The following is a 20,471-nucleotide window of genomic DNA, read 5'->3' as shown; positions in this document are numbered from 1 at the left end:
CGGCGTCCGGTCCGGCGCCCGGTCCGGCGTCCGGTCCGGCGCTCGCGAGTCCGGGGCCGGCCCCGACCGCCCGCCCGCCCGGCCCGGCCCGGGAGCGCCCGCCGTCGTCTGCCGCGCTATAGTCAAATATTACACTCACCACAAGACATAGAATTTTATATTTACACAAATAATTATATTATATTGATATAGTATTCTAGTTTTAGGCGTTTATGATTTGTAAGTAAGCGGTGTGTAAAAATACAACATGAATTTGTGTACCGACGTTTCGAGTGTATCTAGTTCTTTTCCCTGAAACTTGAGTGCAATACGTTGTTGAGCTTTTTAAATTGTTTTATAGCGTTGTTTTCGTTCACGTCGCATTTTTTTCTAATTTGTAGTGTTTTCGTTGAATAGTATTGTTTATCGACGTGGTCTAGTTTCGTACCGGCTCGTGAGTCGGCCCGGGCCCGGGCCCGGCGCGTCCGGCCCGGGCCTCACGGCCGTCGGCCGAGTGAGTGCGGCGTGACGAGCGACGGCCCTCGCGCTATTAGGATACCAGTAAATCGATGCCAAACCGGAACACGTATACTTAGTATATCGACTATCGATAAATATCACCTCGTGCGTAATGTAGGAGTAATGCGCCCGGGCGGCCCGAGCCCCCGGGCTATTAATAATATTGTACTTATATCTTTATACTGATTAAAATTAAATCCCTAAAGATATATTGCGGTAACGCTAACGTTTGTAATAGATTAATGAACCTCTCTGAATGTATAAAAAGATCGCCCATAAAAGTGATTCTAGGATACAGGGTATGCTTTGCAATTATTTAAATGTATCTAAATGTTTTCATGTAGGCAGGTTTTGCCGAACTCTGAACTAGACTGCGATGCTTCGGCCAGCCCGCTCTCGGGTCCACTAGCCGCGACTTTTTATATCATCATCTCGAACCGGAACCACCTCATCTCATCCCATCGCGGCCGCGCCGGGAGGGTGCCGGGAGTCGCGCGACGGCCAGACGTCGGTCCGGTGCCGTCCACCTTCTAACTGGAGCTAAGGCGCCGAACACAGACTGTTCTGGCACCGTGCCTGTCCTGGGGATATCCATGCAGACTACTTTACACTTTATGAAAGAGATTTCTATTGAAAACAGTCACAACGATTTGTAGAAAATACCTACCTAGAATAAAAATTTCCTAAATTTTAAAAATTTCTGAACAGGATCAAAGAACATTTTCTTAATAAAATAAGTATATAGTAGTTGCGAGAATATCATCTCACTCATTTTAAATGCCGATGTTCATCCTGGTAGTCCACCTGCGATGCAAAGGACTCAAAATGGAACTTCGGAAAGTAGGCATTTAAAATCAATATATTACGTTTTAACTACTGTAATACTGGCAGAAACCAAAGACAATATTAGGTACAAAACTTCATCCAGTTCTAAGTTAGTAGTTTGCATGGAAACCCCCTGATCGAAGATATAGACCGGAAGGGAGCCCCTCTCGGGAGATTATTGCGCTTCGCCTTTTATTTTACTAGTAACTGGCCGGACACTTCATTCCAAATTACTGCGCCTTGCGTTCTAACGTATCCTCATTCACTTATCATCTCATACTTCTGAAGACGGTAGCCCGCGAACTTACCAGAATACCAAACCACGACATCGAGCGCACGGAACCGTCTCTCGGAAACCTAACGGCAACTTAGTATTACAAAATCGAATTTCTTAACTATTTAACTCCTAAAACTTTTATAGAATATTTATAACGTTCGCATGTTTAAATTGGTCGTAGCGCTCGCGTAGATGGAACATAAGAAGGCAGTACCGAGAGGTACGCGGGACGCCGCCTATCCGCCGGCCGCCGGCCGCCCCGGCGGTCACGGTCACGGCTCCCTGTTCGACGCTAGTTAGTAAGATGAATGCCAATATTTTAATCAGAAAGTAAAAAAAAAACAAACGTTAGAATTTGGAATAATTAATCATATTATTATATATCTATTTATATAATAAAATATGGAGAGAGGCGCATAGTGCTTTTATGAATTGTAGATCCTAGTAATGGAAAAAAAAAACAATCTAGTCATATCTCTTTACGTTATTTATTTTTTCTATCGCTTAGCATAGTTTAGCTTCAAGCACTCTTTTTTGTTGATCTATTTATTTTAATTTATACTTATTCTAGTGCTTTCTCTCGTGCCATTTCGTTTTTTAGTTTAACTATTAATTATCCTAGTTAGTTAAGTATGCATACGATTTCCTACAGATAATGTCTACCCAATTGTACTGGAACCGACTATGTTGTAACAATAATAAGTTTATTGTATTCATGTTTTAATAAGTTATCCAGAATACTGTTTTATTGTAGATCATTTTCATCCATAGTTTAGATACGTTAAGATTAAGGTGAATTGAGATTATTTATGGTAAACTTACGGTAGAGAGGAGTGGAAATGATGTAACCGTTTGGTTTAATTAGAAGTTTAAAGTTACCTTAGCGAGTTAAACACGAGTGAGTAGACGAAGTAATTCTATAGAAGTTTTACTATCGAATGTTAAAGCAGAGATCGGCAAACGCGATGCGGGTGACCACCAAGGTGTAAAACTTATGTACTTGAGACATGAAACATTCACTGTCTTTCCTGGGGGGGTCTAACCAAATTGACAGTTGTTGTAGGAAGAAAAGGCTAATCGAAAGTGAAAAACAAACTAAGTTTTCGTTGCACACCTTGATATTTTTTTTCGATTGTTGTTTGTTGGTGTACGATTGTCATCTTGGCTCGGCCCAATAGACCTCCTGTAGGTACGTCAGAACCTTCAAATCGTATGTGGCGCCCTGAATGTAAGAGCCTGACTGTTGAACATCGACCTTACAGTGTAAAGGGCGCCGCATACGATCGTCAAAATTATATCGATAATCATAACATTTTCATTTTCGGCCCAAAAAAGGTCTATCGTATTGGCAGGCCTACTACAAATATGTAACTCTTTGTACTCTGAGACCCGCACCGCGCCTGCCCCAACAGTTAGATTAAAGAGAGCAGTAGAACAAATCGCGCCGTCCGTAAAATATTCCTTTCCTAGTCCAGAACGCTTGCAGCCGTGGAACTTGACTCGATAGCCTTCGGTATGCGTCAGCCTTCAAACTCGATGTGTACATAATAATGACGTCATATCTAATTTAGGAGCTTACTAGCCTTTTGCCCCGGAATCCCGGGCGGGTGACAGGGTGACGTTGTGTAAATGCTAAGTCGAGATCATAATCATTAACCGTTTTAGAACGCGCGCATTTTTACACGGGCGACTACACACATTTAGGTGTTTTGATGTACAGATTTTTAAATGAGAAATTGCTTTAGGATTTTAGTTTTGTCGCCCAATATCTAAAGTAGCGTGGACATGCACTGTTCTGGATAACTTATGTTGGAATAGTTTAAGAGTAAACGACCGGCCCTATTCTTGATCGCAAGCGCGGTATCGAATCGAAAAGAAAGGAAACAGGGAAGATTCGATTCCTTCACCGCGGCGCCGTGGTTGTCCTCAACACGAGCCCTCGCCGCCTTAGTCCGTTTTCACATTATCCGATCCGATATCGGATGTCGGAAGGATTTCAATGGAAAAAATCCAAGATGGGATATCGGTCCTACATCCGATATCGGATGGGATAATGTGAAAACGCACTTAGGCGGACATACTTTATATAAGTTATGTAACGGTCCTCAGTCCCGGTCCCGGTGAAGACCCGGAATAGGAAACAGACTAGCTGTTACATATAGCTTAGCATTGAGATGCCTGTGAAGGTATCTGTGATATACGCTTGAAACGATCGTCCATTGAACCTACTCTATGTATCCATTTATGAAAATGACACTTCCTAACGTTTCGTTTGGGTTGGTGTTTCGGCAGGCACTGAATGACCGACTTCATTTTGTGAGTCTATACATATTATGTATCTACGGCTCATTGTCTGAAACCCGCTTGTACCTCATGGCAGTCGAAAGAATTTTAATTTTAAATAATGTTGATATCATATCGATACCTACTTGTTATATGTATTTTAATATAAGATTTGGTAGGCAATGGTCGTTCAGTACACGCTTTACCGGTTACTTACCAAAGATTCAACAAAACTAAATTTAAGTGGAATTGTGACTCGAACCAAAGTTGAGCATTCCTAATGTGACATAAATAGAAGATACAGTTACCTCACTTTCGAATAGATTTTTTAGATGCGAGTTCTCTTTGTTAATGCACAAATTAAATTGAAGCACAAATTGACAGAACGAGGGCTCGCTGCTAAAATAAGCTATAACGAAGTGCCCTGAACTGATTGACAATAAAACCGATCTACAACGGGTCAGTTTTATTGGCAGCTGATAGAACGGCTCGCTTACTAAAACTCCTCGCATTCGCGCGGTCATTTATTCAATAGTGATTAATGCTCAACAACATCTATACAAACTTTTCATGACAATAAGGTCGTGTGTAGATATTACTGAGATATCTGCCGCACAAAGAAGTATCTGAAGCGTAGAAACAGCGAGGATGTTAGTACTGCGAGCCGTGGTCAATAAAGGCTTATTGGACCCATCCGGCCGCCGGGAGCATCGGTCCCGATGCCGACGGCGGCCGGGTGTGTCCGGCAAGTCCGGCAAGGCCGCCATGTACAGTAGGCCGCCCGCCGCTCACGCGCGCGGCGGGCAGATACAGAGCATTTGATAGCTAGCTATTGAAAATGTTTATTCTCATATATTGTTATAGTTCGCCAAAGATTGTAAAATAAGAGAGTTATGATCACTTTTTTGGAGCGTCGCTAGTTAAATTGTTCTTTTTAAAATAATGAATTATTTTATTGATAGTTTTTAATGAAACTTTTAAACAGTACTTAGCCAATGACGGACTGCGTTCATAGAAACACATTAGGGAAATAAATACAATAATAATTCGCCTACTTTGCATGTCTTATTTAGTTAATGAACGTTTTAACCTTATATCGAGTTATTAATATGTATATTGCTGAAATATTTCAAAACTAAATTACTATTCAATTATTTATTATTATACACTTATTACGTTTAGTATGCTAGAAATATGATGAAGGATAATAAATAATTTTAATTATATTAGGACAGTGTTTTATTTCCGTCATTCATTCCATGTCCGTTCTTTATGTAATGTTTGGGATTAGTTGCCAAAGCGGATCCCAGGCTTTCATGCGCCGTAGCAGAATGCCGGGATAAACGCAAGACAGATGAAAATCTTCATGTTTAATTTGGGTGCGGTTTAAAAATATTATAGGCAGCTTTTTGTACAAACACAACACAACAAGCTATATTTTGGATTTTGTTAATGTGGCGTGAAATATATACTTTCACATACATAACTGGTAAAGGCTCTCCTGATTATTCAAAAACAGATACCTATCAAAATTGCATGTTATCACCAAAGAGTACTACTGTAAATATCTAATCCATCAATGTAACAAACATTTATGATTCAAAATCACCACAAGTCTACCAGCCAGCTTTGGGCATCAAGTTATAATTTGTATGAAAGCTTAGCACTCTTGTGGATTAAAGAAGTTTTTGAACTATCAAGAGAGCCTTTCTTTACCAGTGTGCTGAAATTGCAAATGCTACGAGGAATTGGATTATATTATTGATAGGTATAAATAATGTAGTAGGTAATAAAATACATATGTATTATATTATTTTCTATTTAAAAAAGTTAATAGCAAATTGAGCTTAGTCCAATATTACCGCCAGGTCTTCATACTTTTCTTGAATGTCTTCATATTCCTCCATATCCCCATCGTCTTCATTTAAAAAACTATGGCGATAATAAGGGTCGGTCAGCTTCGTCTCACTGATGTCAAGGACCAGTTCACTTCCTGGGCACACCTCATGCCGAGCAGCTGACACAAGCGCCGGCAAAGCTGGAGTTATCTGACATGTCCCAATAATTGTCAGCCAACCTAGCGCCGGACAGCTACGGACATAGTTTACCACATCATCATCCTCCAGGTCACAGAAATATTGTAACCCAAGCTGAGTGAGGCGTTCTCCAGCATTTCGACCAATTGCCTCCAAGCCCTCCGAATTAAGGAACTCGCAGTCACCAAGATCCAATGTCTCCAGCTGTTTGCAACATCTAGTTATGGCTTCTACTGACTCGTCTGTCATTTTGAGGTCTATACGCAGATGTGTCAAGGAACTTAGACGGCAGATAGGCTCGTAGGTTTCGAGATAACCATTGTACCTCCCAGCATCAGTATGTATTTCTAAATGTTCCAATTTAGGCATCTTATCCAAAACAAATTGAATTTTTTGTGATATTTCTTTAGAAACACCAATTAGTTCCAGTTTGGTCAGCTCACCAAGTTGGTTAGTAGATGAGATTAAGTGCGCAGCCCGCAGATCGAAGCATCTTTTAAAGGCTAGATATTTCAACTTAGATAAGTTTGCAGTTGTCAAACATTCTCCTGTGACTTCATAACACTGATAGAATACTAGTTCTTCTAATACTTTATCTGCTATGTTCTGGCTGACAAATCGGTCTGATAAGTTACATGTATTGAAGAAACAAATCTGTTTTAGGCACCAGAAGTTCTTTAGTAAATTTTCTGGAAATTCTTTTGTATTCGCTTCGGGTTCTTCAAGATTGACCAATGTTAACGCTTCGAGGTTAGGACAGTTTTCTATCAAGGTTTTTAAGCTTTCTCTATCCTTGCAGTAGGCCCCGATAACTGAGGAACCAAGTTTAGTTGTCCACATCTCGAATGATTCGTACATTGACTTCGGCAAATAAAAGGGATAGGCGTCAAAAGGATCTACACTGTCCCAGTCAAAAGAAAAACTAAACCGTGTCCCTCGCAAGTACTGCAGCACCACTCGCTGCCAGCGGCGGCTGACGCGTTCGCTTCTTACAATGTCCGGGATGGGCACATCGCGTAGCACTATGCGCCAACAATCCTCGTTCAGGTAATCCAGTATGGTACGATCGTTACTTTCTCCTTCCGACATTTCGCATTATTTCTATAAATAGGATAAGGATATCGCTAAGCGATGGCGAAATGATAGGCCGGTGATAAAGCTAAGAAATTGTCTAAAACGGGTACATGTACATGTCATTATATAGTACTTAAGTCCTAATCAACATTTCATATTACCAATGATTGTACTATGAGCTCTCGCTTATTTATTTACAATTAAGAAATAATAGAACAATTGTGAAATTGAATGGTCTAAATAGATTTATTTTTTATTGGTCGACAAACATGTTTTTTCCTCATACGTCTTTCTAGTTATGGAGGGTAAAATAGTTATTTGTTATACAAGGGGGCAAAGTTGTATTTTAACGCCGAGTGTGGAATTGAAAAACACACGAGAAGTAAAATATATTTGCACCCGAGTGTAACACAAAACTTTTCCCCTCACTGTAGCAAGGAAACTACAACGCAAAAAATGCATTTATCACTGCTTCCAGTAGTTCCACAGGTGGTAAATCATCTTTATTACTAGATTCACCTACTTTTATCAACTTTAAAGCAGTTAATTTGACTTTATTCAAGGTAAAATTACTTTGCCCACTAGTGGATAAAATGCGTTTTTACCCGCTGGTATTAAAGGACAAAACACGTGTTTCCGAGCTAGGGAGGGGAAAAATAACTTATTAATTCTAAATTATTAATATAAATAATGCACGCGCGGGTTACGCAGCTTTTCTTCTTTAAAAGAATAATAATATGAGCAATATCATGATTGTATCTTCGTCTATGACAAGATCTGCAGTACCAGTCAATAATCACATTATATATCATTAATATATCACATTTGCAATAAATGAATTATTAATTGATTTTTTGTGTAAGGATGTACAAAGGAAAGTGACGCTCTTTTTTAGATATTTGAATAGTACCTACTGTTGCAGAAATTCATGATGTATATTAAATATAGTGAATCACAATAATACTTTAAAAATGTAATTAAAATAGTACAGTTCGATACAAGTGTGAAAAAGAGGAAGTTCGAAACGAGTGGCGATAAATTAAAACACGACCGAAGGGAGTGTTTTAAATCGACACGAGTTACGAATTCCCTTTTCGCACGTGTATCGAACGACGTTTTTCAGTAGAGATGGACCTCCGAAGTTTCGACCTGCCATATAATGAACCACTTCTCGCACTAGTGCTTAAAAAATACACCATCTGTACTGAAATAGTACATTACGATACAAGTGCGTAAAAAAGGAAGTTCGAAACGAGTGGCGATAAATTAAAACACGACCGAAGGGAGTGTTTTAAATCGACACGAGTACGATACAGTACGACGTTTTTCAGTACAGATGAGCCTCCGAAGTTTCGACCTGTTATATAATGAACCACTTCTCGAACTAGTGCGTAAAAAAACGACCATCTGTACTGAAATAGTACATTACGATACAAGTGCGTAAAAATGGAAGTTCGAAACGAGTGGCGATAAATTAAAACACGACCGAAGGGAGTGTTTTAAATCGACACAAGTTACGAATTTCCTTTTCGCACGTGTATCGTACGACGTTTTTCAGTACAGATGAGCCTTCAAAGTTTCGACCTGGCATATAATGAACCACTTCTCGCACTAGTGCGTAAAAAATACACCATCTGTACTGAAAAAGTTTTTTACTACCTATATGAAAAATCATTACGTAATGCTAATTATTTGAATCGCTAGCACAAAGGACTTCTTAACGGAAAACACTTACAAATGAAAAAAAAAGTGATATATTGTTGTCCCGCATAGTACCTATAGTAAGATACACACAGAGAGGGATGAACATTTTTTTAAATAGCCTATAATAAAATGTGTCCCACTGGTGGCCAAAGGCCTCCCCTGTTTTTCGACACTCGTCACGGCATTGTGCATGTTCCCGCCAATCGCCACAAAATGAGTCCAGGTCTTTCCGCCATCTCATTTTTGGCCTACCTCGGCCTCGGGTAATTGGTGGTGCCCATTCGGTCGCTATTTTGGCCCATCTGTCTGGATGCATCCGACAGATGTGTCCTGCCCAATCCCACTTGAGGGATGAACATAACAATTCAAATTCATAAATAAAAATTAAACTAAATTACATTGAAACCTGTGTGGGTAATAAAAGACATTAATCTAACTTCACTTGCTCAAAAGGAAGTAAACTTGTTGAAAAATAGCACTCTTATGGGTGGCGCATACATAATTATATTATTATGTTTTGTTCAGTACTTTCTTAAAATTATAGGCATTATATCTAACTTTGTTTATTAAAATCTGCAAAAAGTAAAGTTCTATCCGTCAAACCTTTACGATAGAACTTGACAGATAATTGGTATTTCCCCACTTTATGTGCAATTATGTTATCTTGAAATTAACAACAAAAATACCAATATACAAAACAAACAGGCGTGTAGATACATATTTTTAACTGGTAGCTTTGTTATGATTTCTGTACTCTTAAAAATACGCAATTGATAGGATATTTCCAGTGATTCCACTTACGATTCTCTGTCTAGTTTCATGTTTCAAAATGTGTAACTAAAATGTATCGGACTATACTAATACAAATTGCACCAATACAGTTGACTAATTATTTAGTGTTAATTAAAACAAGAAGATTGAACATTATACACTTATTTTTTTCCTATTCATGAGCTCCAAGCAGTTCTGACTGCCTAGCTTGACTTGATATTCGAATATTTTTAACTAAGGGGGTATGTTATTGGTAAAATTGCTACACTGGTTTCTAAAGAAATTACGTTAAATAAGTAGTTATTCTATCTCGTATACATATATGTGTGTATTTATTTATATATGATCTCAAAAAGGCTACTAACGATTATGATGTGCTATGTATAGTGGTTGTTAGGGTCGAAAAATCGATTTAATTAGGTCTTATTTCTAGATTTTTTTTGTATATTTTTATGTTCCCAAAAAAAGAAATAAGATTGAATCTACAAGGCGTCCTAAGACAATGAGACATGAAGAGAAAGAACTTTAAATATCGTAAATAGGATATTTTGATAAATTATGACATAGCATAAAAACTAAGGCATGATTTGCCATCTCTGGTGTCCTTTGGTCCTCGCCCATGTCAACATATCCCTCTACCTTATCTTTGCCGACGTTATAATTTAATCTTGGTTTTATCGCCATCTCGTCGAAAAGCAAACAGCAGTATCTGTCACCGCCGTAGGTAGGAGAAATTTTTTTTAAGTGTTCAATCAGTTTTTGATTTATACCCGTGTCCATGGGAACCTTCTTTAAAATATTCTGAAGTGTATTAACACTCGGTAACGGCACCAAGTGCCTCAAATATCCATATGCCTTGGGTGATCGTTTTAATATAGATAAACATGCTATCTTGTATTTTTTCGTCCAGCGACGACCCTTGGGTTTTCTTTTTTGGTTTTTCAACGCCAATTGCACAATTTCCTTTACCATTGACGTCGATTCGAGGCGGTCTAGGAGGATCGCGTTACGCTTCAGTGACCTAACGGTTGATTTGACTTTGTTAAGTTGTCTTATCAATTTTCTTTAGACTTATCCCAATCTGCAAAAAAGAAAAACATCACATTTGTAAAATAGAACGAGGTTATCATAAGACATAGCTAAACTACTCCTTTATATTCTTTGATTCGCATCCTTACAAGCACACTTGTACGTGTAGGGTAGGAAATCTTACCCATTAATGTTTCCTTGGTGGTCGACGCAGCATCCAACTTAGGCACATGAGCCTGTTTTTTCTTCATCAGTATGGGTGACGGAGCTGAAACAGATAGTTGCAATATATACCTGTACTACATATTTTCTTAATTTTTGTGGTGATTGTCACCCAGTTACTTGGGGTCGGCGCAGTAAATTTTCTTCTTCCATTCCTCTCTTATCAGCCGTCATTTCCATACTAATACCCTTCACTCTCATATCATTCTCCACACATTCCATCCATCTGTACCCTTACCCATCCACCCCCACCCCAGTCCCAGTACCCTTGTATCCATCCACCTTCAACATCATATTTACCATCCGTCATGAAATACAACTAAGTACCAAAATAAATTAAATCGGGTATGTATAACGACCTTTACGGCATTAGGATCTTAACACATTCAGTGACAGGCGGCCCAATAGTTGGGTTTTTTGTATGCAAATTATACTACTTATTATAAGAAAAAATCCATCAAAACAATGAAAAAAAAGTACAATTGTGCAACAAGGGAGGTAAGGAGGATTTACACGAATGTATAACTCGCGACAGCCGCAGCCAGACTAACTATTTATGACTAAACAATAATTATGACTCAAAAATCGGAACTACAATTTCTAACGTTTAATTTTATGACTAGTGATAATATGACGGAAAACATTATGGATAGTAAAAATCGGACTTCAAAAAACATGGGAACCAATAGAGACCCGTTTATTAAACATGGTTTTAAGGACTGCTCACCGTGCTCTTAAGAAATACGAGTCGCAAGAGGGGTTTTGCTTCCTGGAGGTGGTATTACTAGTGCCACATCCTCTTCACGGTTTGGCGCTGAAGCTGAAATATGTTGTGCATAGAATCAGAGATCCGGTCAGGTACAGTCAACCAATTGGAACCTAGGCCAATCTACAACCATGTCAAAATGACAAGCAGTAAGTGTTCTTACAATTTGATTTATAACGTCACTATGACATAGTTCTAGAGTGGCCTAGGGTTCCAATTGGTTGAATGTACGCACGCAGTAGAAGGAAGTGGATTGATATTGAACAGAAAAACCACGCAGTACTTTATCAGTCGTGTATTACTACAATCCAGACATGTAAAGGTTGTCACAAAAATCAGAAACTTAGTATATAGCTTAAAATATATGAGATTGAACATACGAAAGCTGTTACCTACGCGGTCTGTAAAGAGGAAGTGATCGAATGACAGTTGAGTGACAAGCGACAGGTTGCCAGAGTCAAAACTAGTAATAAACACTCCCATGGACTTTCGTTTGACCCGTGGAACATGGCGGATCGTCCTCCGATATATGTTTTTATTTTTGCATTCTGCTGTTTAATGTATACGTTTGATAGGATATTATGCAGTGAATAGCCTGCGCAAAGAGTGCATTTAATGAAGAATTCTTTTGGAATACGAATAACCAATTCTACGTACATCACTCGGCAGTTCGTGGTCCCGGCCGCCATCATGCTTTGTACTGCTGCTCCAGCTATCCTCCAGTGCATCGCGAAGGCCTCGTTCGCAAAAAAACTACCTATACTGTTTTATATATCTCTGTAATTTACTTGACATTGGCAAAGTGCCCTGGTAGCAGAAAGCCATTATTATACGAATAAAAAAACCGGCCAAGAGCGTGTCGGGCCACGCTCAGTGTAGGGTTCCGTAGTTATTCGTATTTTTCTCAAAAACTACTGAACCTATCAAGTTCAAAACAATTTTCCTATAAAGTCTTTATAAAGTTCTACTTTTGTGATTCTTTTCATATTTTTTAAACATATGGTTCAAAAGTTAGAGGGGGGGGGACGCACTTTTTTTTCCTTTAGGAGCGATTATTTCCGAAAATATTAATATTATCAAAAAACGATCGTAGGAAACCCTTATTCATTTTTAAATACCTATCCAACAACATATCACACGTTGGGGTTGGAATGAAAAAAAAATATCAGCCCCCACTTTACATGTAGGGGGGGTACCCTAATAAAACATTTTTTTCCATTTTTTATTTTTTCACTTTGTCGGCGTGATTGATATACATATTGCCATTGGTACCAAATTTCATCTTTCTAGTGCTAACGGTTACTGAGATTATCCGCGGACGGACGGACGGACGGACGGACGGACGGACGGACGGACGGACGGACGGACGGACGGACGGACGGACGGACGGACAGACGGACAGACAGACATGGCGAAACTATAAGGGTTCCTAGTTGACTACGGAACCCTAAAAACACTCCCATGTATGGGATGTCATGATATAAGTGTGCCATTGACTATCCAACATACACTATAACAAGCGTTCTATACATATGGTTTCGTCTTTTCAGAAGATCATATCATATAAGTATATGGTAGGTAGCTTGCTTAACAATCATACATAGAAATGTATATCCCATCAAAAACAAAACGTAAAAAAACCTTTGTAATATCAATATATAGGATTACCAAGTTATATTTGCAGTAAATAAATCAGTGTATCTGTCTATGTAATAATATTATGTACCTAAGATGCCTCGTGTGGTGACGGGTTAAGAATCTGACCACCCACTTTCCTCCCATGGGTATCGTAGAAGTCGACTGTGGGATATGGGTTCCATTTGTTTTCTACAAAAAAAATGAAATCCCATCAAAAACAAAACTTGTAAAAAAAGCAAGTCTCGCCATATATAACTTATATAGTCAGTGCTACAAGATTTTGTTAGGTTAGCTATTGGCTTCGTGCGAAGTGCATGGAGGGGGTAAGCAAAGCGATCGCAGTGCTTGCGGTGGTCAAAATCGACACTGATTGTGGTTTGTCATCTATCAAAACTAATAAAATATAATACAATGTGCAATGTTTGAAATGGGCCACCAATGTTGTTTTGTTGTTAATTGTAAAAATAATGGCATAAATTTAATAGTCGTTGCACGTTCTATTTCTTAGAGCACACTGGAAATTGGATCAAGATAGCTACCGTGAAAAGAAAACGTAAGTTATATGTCAAAACAAAACATTATAATAAATTATATTTAAGCTTTGTTTACCTAATATTGATCAATACGCTGTTAGTATTTTCCCTACCGTAAAAGATTATGCTTAAAGGTTCAGGCCTGGCCTGGGAATAGGCCCGTGTCGGATATTTCTGCGGCCGCGGACATGAATTGGTACATACGTTTAGACTTGTTTTATATGGCATTAACGGGACGGAGGTTTAGCGAATACTATATCACTCGCTCGTAGAACTTCTACCATTACTCCTATGTTCTTCAAGATTCCTTATATGTCCTGCCAGCACCAAATTATTGCCTTTTTCTGTGGTCAGTTTACACAGCATTACTCACGGTATAAACTTCCATTATACCGTGAGTAATGCTTTGGAAACTGATTTTTATTATTATATCCATGTCTTTATAATCTATCTACCTAAATTACACGTGAAATAGTAGCTCTTGTTATTCGATTTATTTAAAATTACTAACTTGTTCCGTCTATTGTCCTTTGAGTCGTTGGCAACCCGAACCATCCTTAGAACTTGTACACTCCTTTTTGCTGTGTACTTAACACACATCACTCGGCAGCGGCTTTTGCTGTGTACTTAACACAGCAAAAGGAAGGTTTCTAATGGGGTGGCAACGCGCATGTAACACTGTTTGAGTTGCAGGCGTCCATAGGTTACGGTGACCGCTTTACATCAGGCGGGCCGTATGCTTGTTTGCCACCGACGTAGTATAAAAAAATTAACGAAAATTTATATGTCATTTTTTGACATTTTCCACTTCAAGTTCACATGGTAGTGGGCGTAATTGTCGTGCACGTAGCCAATACCCTACATAATAACTTATGGCAGAAGGTCTTTAAGTAGGGACTGAATACCTTAACCAACTTGGTATTTAACAAGGATCTCACAACTTTTTACGCCAGAAGAAATGAGTGGCGAGACTTGCTTTTTTTACAAGTTTTGTTTTTGATGGGATCTCATTCTTTTTGTAGAAAACAAATGGAACCCATATCCCACAGTCGACTTCTACGATACCCATGGGAGGAAAGTGGGTGGTCAGATTCTTAACCCGTCACCACACGAGTCATCTTAGGTACATAATATTATTACGTAGACAGGTACACTGATTTATTCACTGCAAAAATATAACTGGGTAATCCTATATCAATGATATTACAAAGTTATTTATGCAGTTGGTGTATCTGAAAACCTGGACTGAAATTGCAACATTTTTAGATTTTTATGTGATGTATATACTAAACACTAACTGTATTCTAAATTTGAAGCTTCCAAGTGTACTAGATTTTGTACAGTCGACTACAAAGAGATGTATCCACTTTTTCACCTTATTGCATTGTAATAAGGAGAAAAAATGGATACATCTCTTTGTAGTCGACTATACAAGTGGATTTAAATGTTTTTGCGTAACTAAGTCCAATCCAAGTGTCTTAGGGACCGGCCACATCTAAGAGACGCATGTCCTGAGGTGCGGAACGGACGTCCGCGCCACGCCGCCTGAATGTAATTCAAAAAACGTCTCCTCAGTACATTTTGTATAGGAAGGACGTAAGACGCGCCGCCAAGCGGCGCGGCGCGCGCCACGCCGCCGCCACGCCACCTGGGGCGCGTCTTACGTCCTTCCTATACAAAATGTACTGAGGAGACGTTTTTTGAATTACATTCAGGCGGCGTGGCGGAGACGTCCGTTGCGCGCCCCGAGACACGCGACGCTTAAGTGGGAACGCTGCCTTATAATCATTGATGATCGTAATATGTCAGTCAGCCAGTGAGGGACAAAATTAAGAACCTTTGGCTAGCTATTATAGTATTAGGCCGTGCCTCTTTTTGCTCGACTTGGCAGGGGCACTGCCGTGCCCCCAGATAGTTTAACATTTCGTCATCAATATCATGATCAGTAGTTCCACTTCATCAAATGTCATCTATTTTAATGTACTTACATATACATCCTACATTTTGTGATGTATGATCAAGTATTAATATTACCTTTGACGAGTGCCGGCGTTGTGCTACATGCAGCTAGCACGGGTGCAGCAGGGACCTCTTCCATGGGAATTGGTGATGAAGCTGAAAAACATGAAATCCAATACTGTACATTTTAAATAACAAAGAAACCTTTCAGATTTTAATTTTCAATTTAACCACCCCATAGATTTAGAATTATTAAACTAGATTGTTTAGTTAGGTCAAAAGGTGTGTCCACATGAGAGGTAATTGTTTGGGCTGGTGTCCCTCTCGCACTTGCTGACAATGTCAACATTATTCAGTGACGTCATCACTGTCATAAATTGGGGATACCAGTCAATTTTCAAAGTTAGGGTTGTTTCACACGTACCACAACCACACGACAACCACAACCACAACACGTGGTCGGGCGCATATTTTGTATGTTTAATAAATAGTACAATTCACACGTACCACAACCACACCACAACCACAACACGTGGTCGGGCGCATATTTTGTATGTTTAATAAATAGTACAATTCACACGTAACCACTGCTTGACCGCATTTTAACGCTGCGACGTGGTGTGGTTGTGGTACGTGTGAAACAACCCTTACTACTAAATCTACTAACACCCAATTGAAAGTATTTTTTAATTATACAAATCTTTGATTTACTGGCATCAAAATAATTACATTATAATTATGTTCAAATTTTTTGAAATATATCGAAACCCTAGTTTGAACATAACATTAAAATAAAATAAGAAGTTATAAAGTCAGGTAATATACACATAAAAATACTACTAATATGGGAACCTCATTAACACTGGCAACACGTGCGAGAGGGACACCAGCCCAAACAATGCCCTCTCATGTGGACCGTTTTCGCTAGTCTGATACGATCGACTTTCTGTTTCAGTAATAAGGTTTAATTTCGTATGGCAAAAAATGTGATTGAGCTGTCCCCTGTAAAGGTCTTTGAACCACCCTTGCCAATGTTTATAATACTTCAAATAGATTTTACGTTCACTTTCTTTTAAATAAAATAAAAACTGTTGAATTCGATTGACATTATAAAAAAAATTATCCCTGAAAAACTAATGTACAGATGTAGTACAAAAAGCTTTTCATTTCTTTTTTTACGGAAACGTTCGCATTGGTCATGCTAGTTCAGACAATGTCAGTACGGATTGTACTGAGACTGGCTGAAATAGCATAACACGTTCGTACGTTTCCGTAAAAATACGAAGGAAATTCTTTTCGCGTTAGATCTGTACTACACAGGTTGCGCAATTTTTTTAAGCGTATTCGCCGAGAGATGTCGCTAAACAGACAGACAGTGCTCCCACGCGGAACACTTTTTTAACCGCCTTCCAAATTTCAAGGGAAGGGGTTCTCCATTCGTCTGTATGTTTTTTTAAACGTAAAAGTCAAACTTAATGTCCACTATTACCACTAAGGGAACTACTAATGCATGAGGCAAACTACTCAGACCAAAAATCACTACCCCAAACCCAAAAGTCCTTCACTTGTGGCAAAACGAAAAGGCAAGCACCAAAACAGAAACACAAAAGGAAAAACAACAAAAGAAACAGACAAAAAACCGGCCAAGAGCGTGTCGGGCCACAATCAGTGTAGGGTTCCGTAGTTTTCCGTATGTTTCTCAAAAACTACTGAACCTATCAAGTTCAAAATAGTTTTCCTAGAAACTCTTTATTAAGTTCTACTTTTGTGATTTTTTTCATATTTTTTAAACATATGGTTCAAAAGTTAGAGGGGGGGGGGCGCACTTTTTTTTCCTTTAGGAGCGATTATTTCCGAATATATTAATATTATCAAAAAACGATCTTAGTAAACCCTTATTCATTTTTAAATACCTATCCAACAATATATCACACGTTGGGGTCGAATAAAAAAAAATATCTGCCCCCACTTTACATATAAGGTGCTAACAAATTAGTCACGGATATTTTAAGGGACGTTAATTAACATCAAAACAATGAACTTCCACTAGAAATTACTGAAAAAAATCATGTTTTTTTTTGTTTTCATACCCTTAACAAAAAAAAATTATTTTAATTTATTTTCTAAATAACCATTCTCTGTAATGTAATTGCCTGTCAGGATGTTTAACAGTGTCTCTCATGGTCTAGAGAGGTCTCAATCAATAATTTTATTAACGGGGTGTTTTAACATAGCATATTTGTTTCCTAGTTTTCTCTAAAAAAATGATGTTTCATACATAAATATACTCCAGGAGCGGAGTACTATCAGCCGTAAAAATATCCGTGACTAATTTGTTAGCACCTTATATATGGGGGCTTCCCTAATAAAACATTTTTTCCATTTTTTATTTTAGCACTTTGTCAGCGTAATTGATATACATATTGGTACCAAATTTCAGCTTTCTAGTGCTAACGGTTGCTGAGATTATCCGCGGACGGACGGACGGACGGACGGACGGACGGACGGACAGACAGACATGGCGAAACTATAAGGGTTCCTAGTTGACTACGGAACCCTAAAAAAGAAAAAACCGCGGCCCCGCGCACCACCAAAAAACTAATGTATGACATGTACTATTTTAGTAGTAACATGAGACTATTTAAAATTTGTACGGAACCCTCGGTGTGCGAGTCCGACTCGCACTTTGCCGGTTTTTTTTATAATTAACTCAACTTACTCATTGTAATTTGGGTTGTTGCCTCTGGGGTCTGCAGTTTGGATGATGAGGCAATTGCAGGAGTTTTAGTACTGTCATCCATGGTTGTGGGAGCTGAAACAGAAATATAACAAATTAAAGCAAATGTCAAAGGAATCTACATTATTGGTCAATATTACCAATTAAATTTCACACCATGTATAATATAGAACTATTTATACATAGAAAACATCCATGACTCAAACAAATATCTGTGCTCATCACAAAAATAAATGCTTTTACCAGTATTCAAACCCGAGACCGCGGCTTAGCAGGCAGGATCACTATGCGCTAGGCCAAACCGGTTGTCAAAGGATCTTGACAGACAAGCTTTTGCTCTTCAATCTTTTTAAGATTTTTCTTGCGATACCCTTTTCAGGGTCCATATACAGGGTGCCCGGTAATGAATGGACAACCTTTTAACCACCAAGAGGGCAATTTTTACTGGTACAGGAAATCGACTTTAAGGTTTAGTAAAAGTCGCCTGGTTTTCGAGATCTTCACCCTTTTTAAATTTTAGGTATTAAAATTGTAACGTTAATATCGATTTTCTAGACCAGTAGGCCTAGCACATGATTGCCTCGAGAGTATGTTGCCGCGAGATGAATCACACATCTTCTTCTAATCGTATTAGTGATATAAGGACGGGTAGTCTATCTCGCGGCGGCATACTCTCGTGGCAATCATGTGCTAACCCTACAGTATAAGGTGCCCTCTTGGTGTTTAGGTTGTCCATTAATTACCAGGCACCCGGTATGTATTGTAAAATTTATATGGTATGCAAATAAAGAACTATTGAACTATTAAGATTTTATCTCAAAAAATCAGCCTTGAATAATCCAATATAAAAAAGAGTTTTTATAGATATTTATTTTACAAACCTTTGCTTGCGACATGTTGAGGGAAGTCTTTTAATTGATGCTCAGTCAATGGTTGTGCAGAAAGCTCCAGCTTAGGGTAGGCCCTTTTCTTCAAGCGATTGCCTTTTTTGTTGAAATCTTTTGCTTTGAAGTGATCACCACACACAAATGTACTTGGTGAAGTATTTCTATTGGTATGTGCACTAGGTCTTCTTTACCAACAATTTTAACCCAGGTTCTACATCTGCAAACACTAATCCAAATTAGTATACCTAGTCAAGCCATAAGTTTATAATGAAATTAATGAAACTGAGCTGGTACTTTGGTTTGCTATTTTTCATGTGGATATACAAAATAAAATAAACTTAATCAGCAAGCTCCACCATCTTCCCGGGAAGGTTAATCTATTCCCTACTATATCACTTCTTTTTCTTATAATTATTACTCCGCTCATATTCATGTCTGCTCTCTTCATGCTTCAATATTAGTGTGGTCATTATTGTGAGTTTCAGAACTAGAGAAGTTCTTATTAAATATATTTTTTTCATTAAGGTATTTAAAAATTATGCCATCATAAAATTCACTTACACAGAAAATTAACATATGTGTTACTTTTCTATAATCGGTAAGCAGAATAGAAAACGAAAAACTATTTTACTTATGAATACACTATAAACAGACTAATTGAAAACCACTACTAAATTACATACCTGTGTTCATAAATTGGGAAATCGGCAAAAAAACAAAACAAAACACAACCAAAGTAAACTCAACTTGTCAATGTCAAGTGTCCATTCAATTGTCAATGTCAAACTGATAAACAACATGTGCACTGCGGTGAAATCCTTAACTCGAACGCACCTATTGGAGTGAGAGTCTGAAGCATTCTTGTATGTTCTTGTAATCGCGTTTTTAGCCAGCGGGCAACTCCGTTATAGACGGTCAAGAAAAGGCGCGAAATTCAAATATTCTACTGGAATGAAAAGTTGGCCCCTACATTTTTGATCAATTTTAACTGTTATGCAACTGTTATATTATGGCTCTTCTATAATTTGGGAAGACACCAGTTTTGTGAAGACAATTTGCCAGCAAACATTACATTTTTCAAATTTGCCGTCTCTTTTAGGGTTCCGTAGTCAACTAGGAACCCTTATAGTTTCGCCATGTCTGTCCGTCCGTCCGCGGATAATCTCAGTGACCGTTAGCAATAGAAAGTTAAAATTTGGTACCGATATGTATATCAATCACGCCGACATAGT

The 20,471-nt window shown here is 38.4% G+C and overlaps 2 protein-coding genes across 2 annotated transcripts; both read right to left on the bottom strand.

Annotated features, from left to right (window-relative positions):
* Nucleotides 1-5,686: 5,686 nt before the first annotated feature.
* LOC125226798 (F-box/LRR-repeat protein fbxl-1-like) lies at nt 5,687-20,252 on the bottom strand. Its single transcript, XM_048130904.1, has 2 exons — nt 19,954-20,252; nt 5,687-7,077 (listed from the first exon to the last, which is right to left on the bottom strand). Exon 2 carries the CDS (start codon nt 7,006-7,008, stop codon nt 5,731-5,733), a length of 1,278 nt encoding a protein of 425 aa, XP_047986861.1. The 5' UTR covers nt 7,009-7,077; nt 19,954-20,252; the 3' UTR covers nt 5,687-5,730.
* Nucleotides 10,524-19,375, bottom strand: LOC125225374. Its single transcript, XM_048129062.1, has 6 exons — nt 19,234-19,375; nt 18,335-18,427; nt 15,691-15,771; nt 11,465-11,539; nt 10,682-10,765; nt 10,524-10,549 (listed from the first exon to the last, which is right to left on the bottom strand). The coding sequence occupies exons 2-6, from the start codon at nt 18,414-18,416 to the stop codon at nt 10,524-10,526; spliced, it is 348 nt and encodes a 115-aa protein (XP_047985019.1). The 5' UTR covers nt 18,417-18,427; nt 19,234-19,375.
* Nucleotides 20,253-20,471: the final 219 nt, after the last annotated feature.

Source organism: Leguminivora glycinivorella, chromosome 1, assembly GCF_023078275.1.
Source record: "Leguminivora glycinivorella isolate SPB_JAAS2020 chromosome 1, LegGlyc_1.1, whole genome shotgun sequence".
Taxonomy (NCBI): Eukaryota; Metazoa; Arthropoda; class Insecta; order Lepidoptera; family Tortricidae; genus Leguminivora; species Leguminivora glycinivorella.
This window is presented reverse-complemented; position numbering and strand designations above follow the sequence as displayed.

Excerpts from the sequence above, each read along its gene's own strand:
- LOC125226798 (XM_048130904.1), bottom strand. The coding sequence starts at position 7,008 with ATGTCGGAAGGAGAAAGTAACGATCGTACCATACTGGATTACCTGAAC.
- LOC125225374 (XM_048129062.1), bottom strand. The coding sequence starts at position 18,416 with ATGGATGACAGTACTAAAACTCCTGCAATTGCCTCATCATCCAAACTG. Across the intron at positions 15,772-18,334 it reads AACAACCCAAATTACAATGA|CTTCATCACCAATTCCCATG; the intron begins GTAAGTTGAGTT and ends CATGTTTTTCAG. Across the intron at positions 10,550-10,681 it reads CACCAAGGAAACATTAATGG|ATTGGGATAAGTCTAAAGAA; the intron begins GTAAGATTTCCT and ends TCTTTTTTGCAG.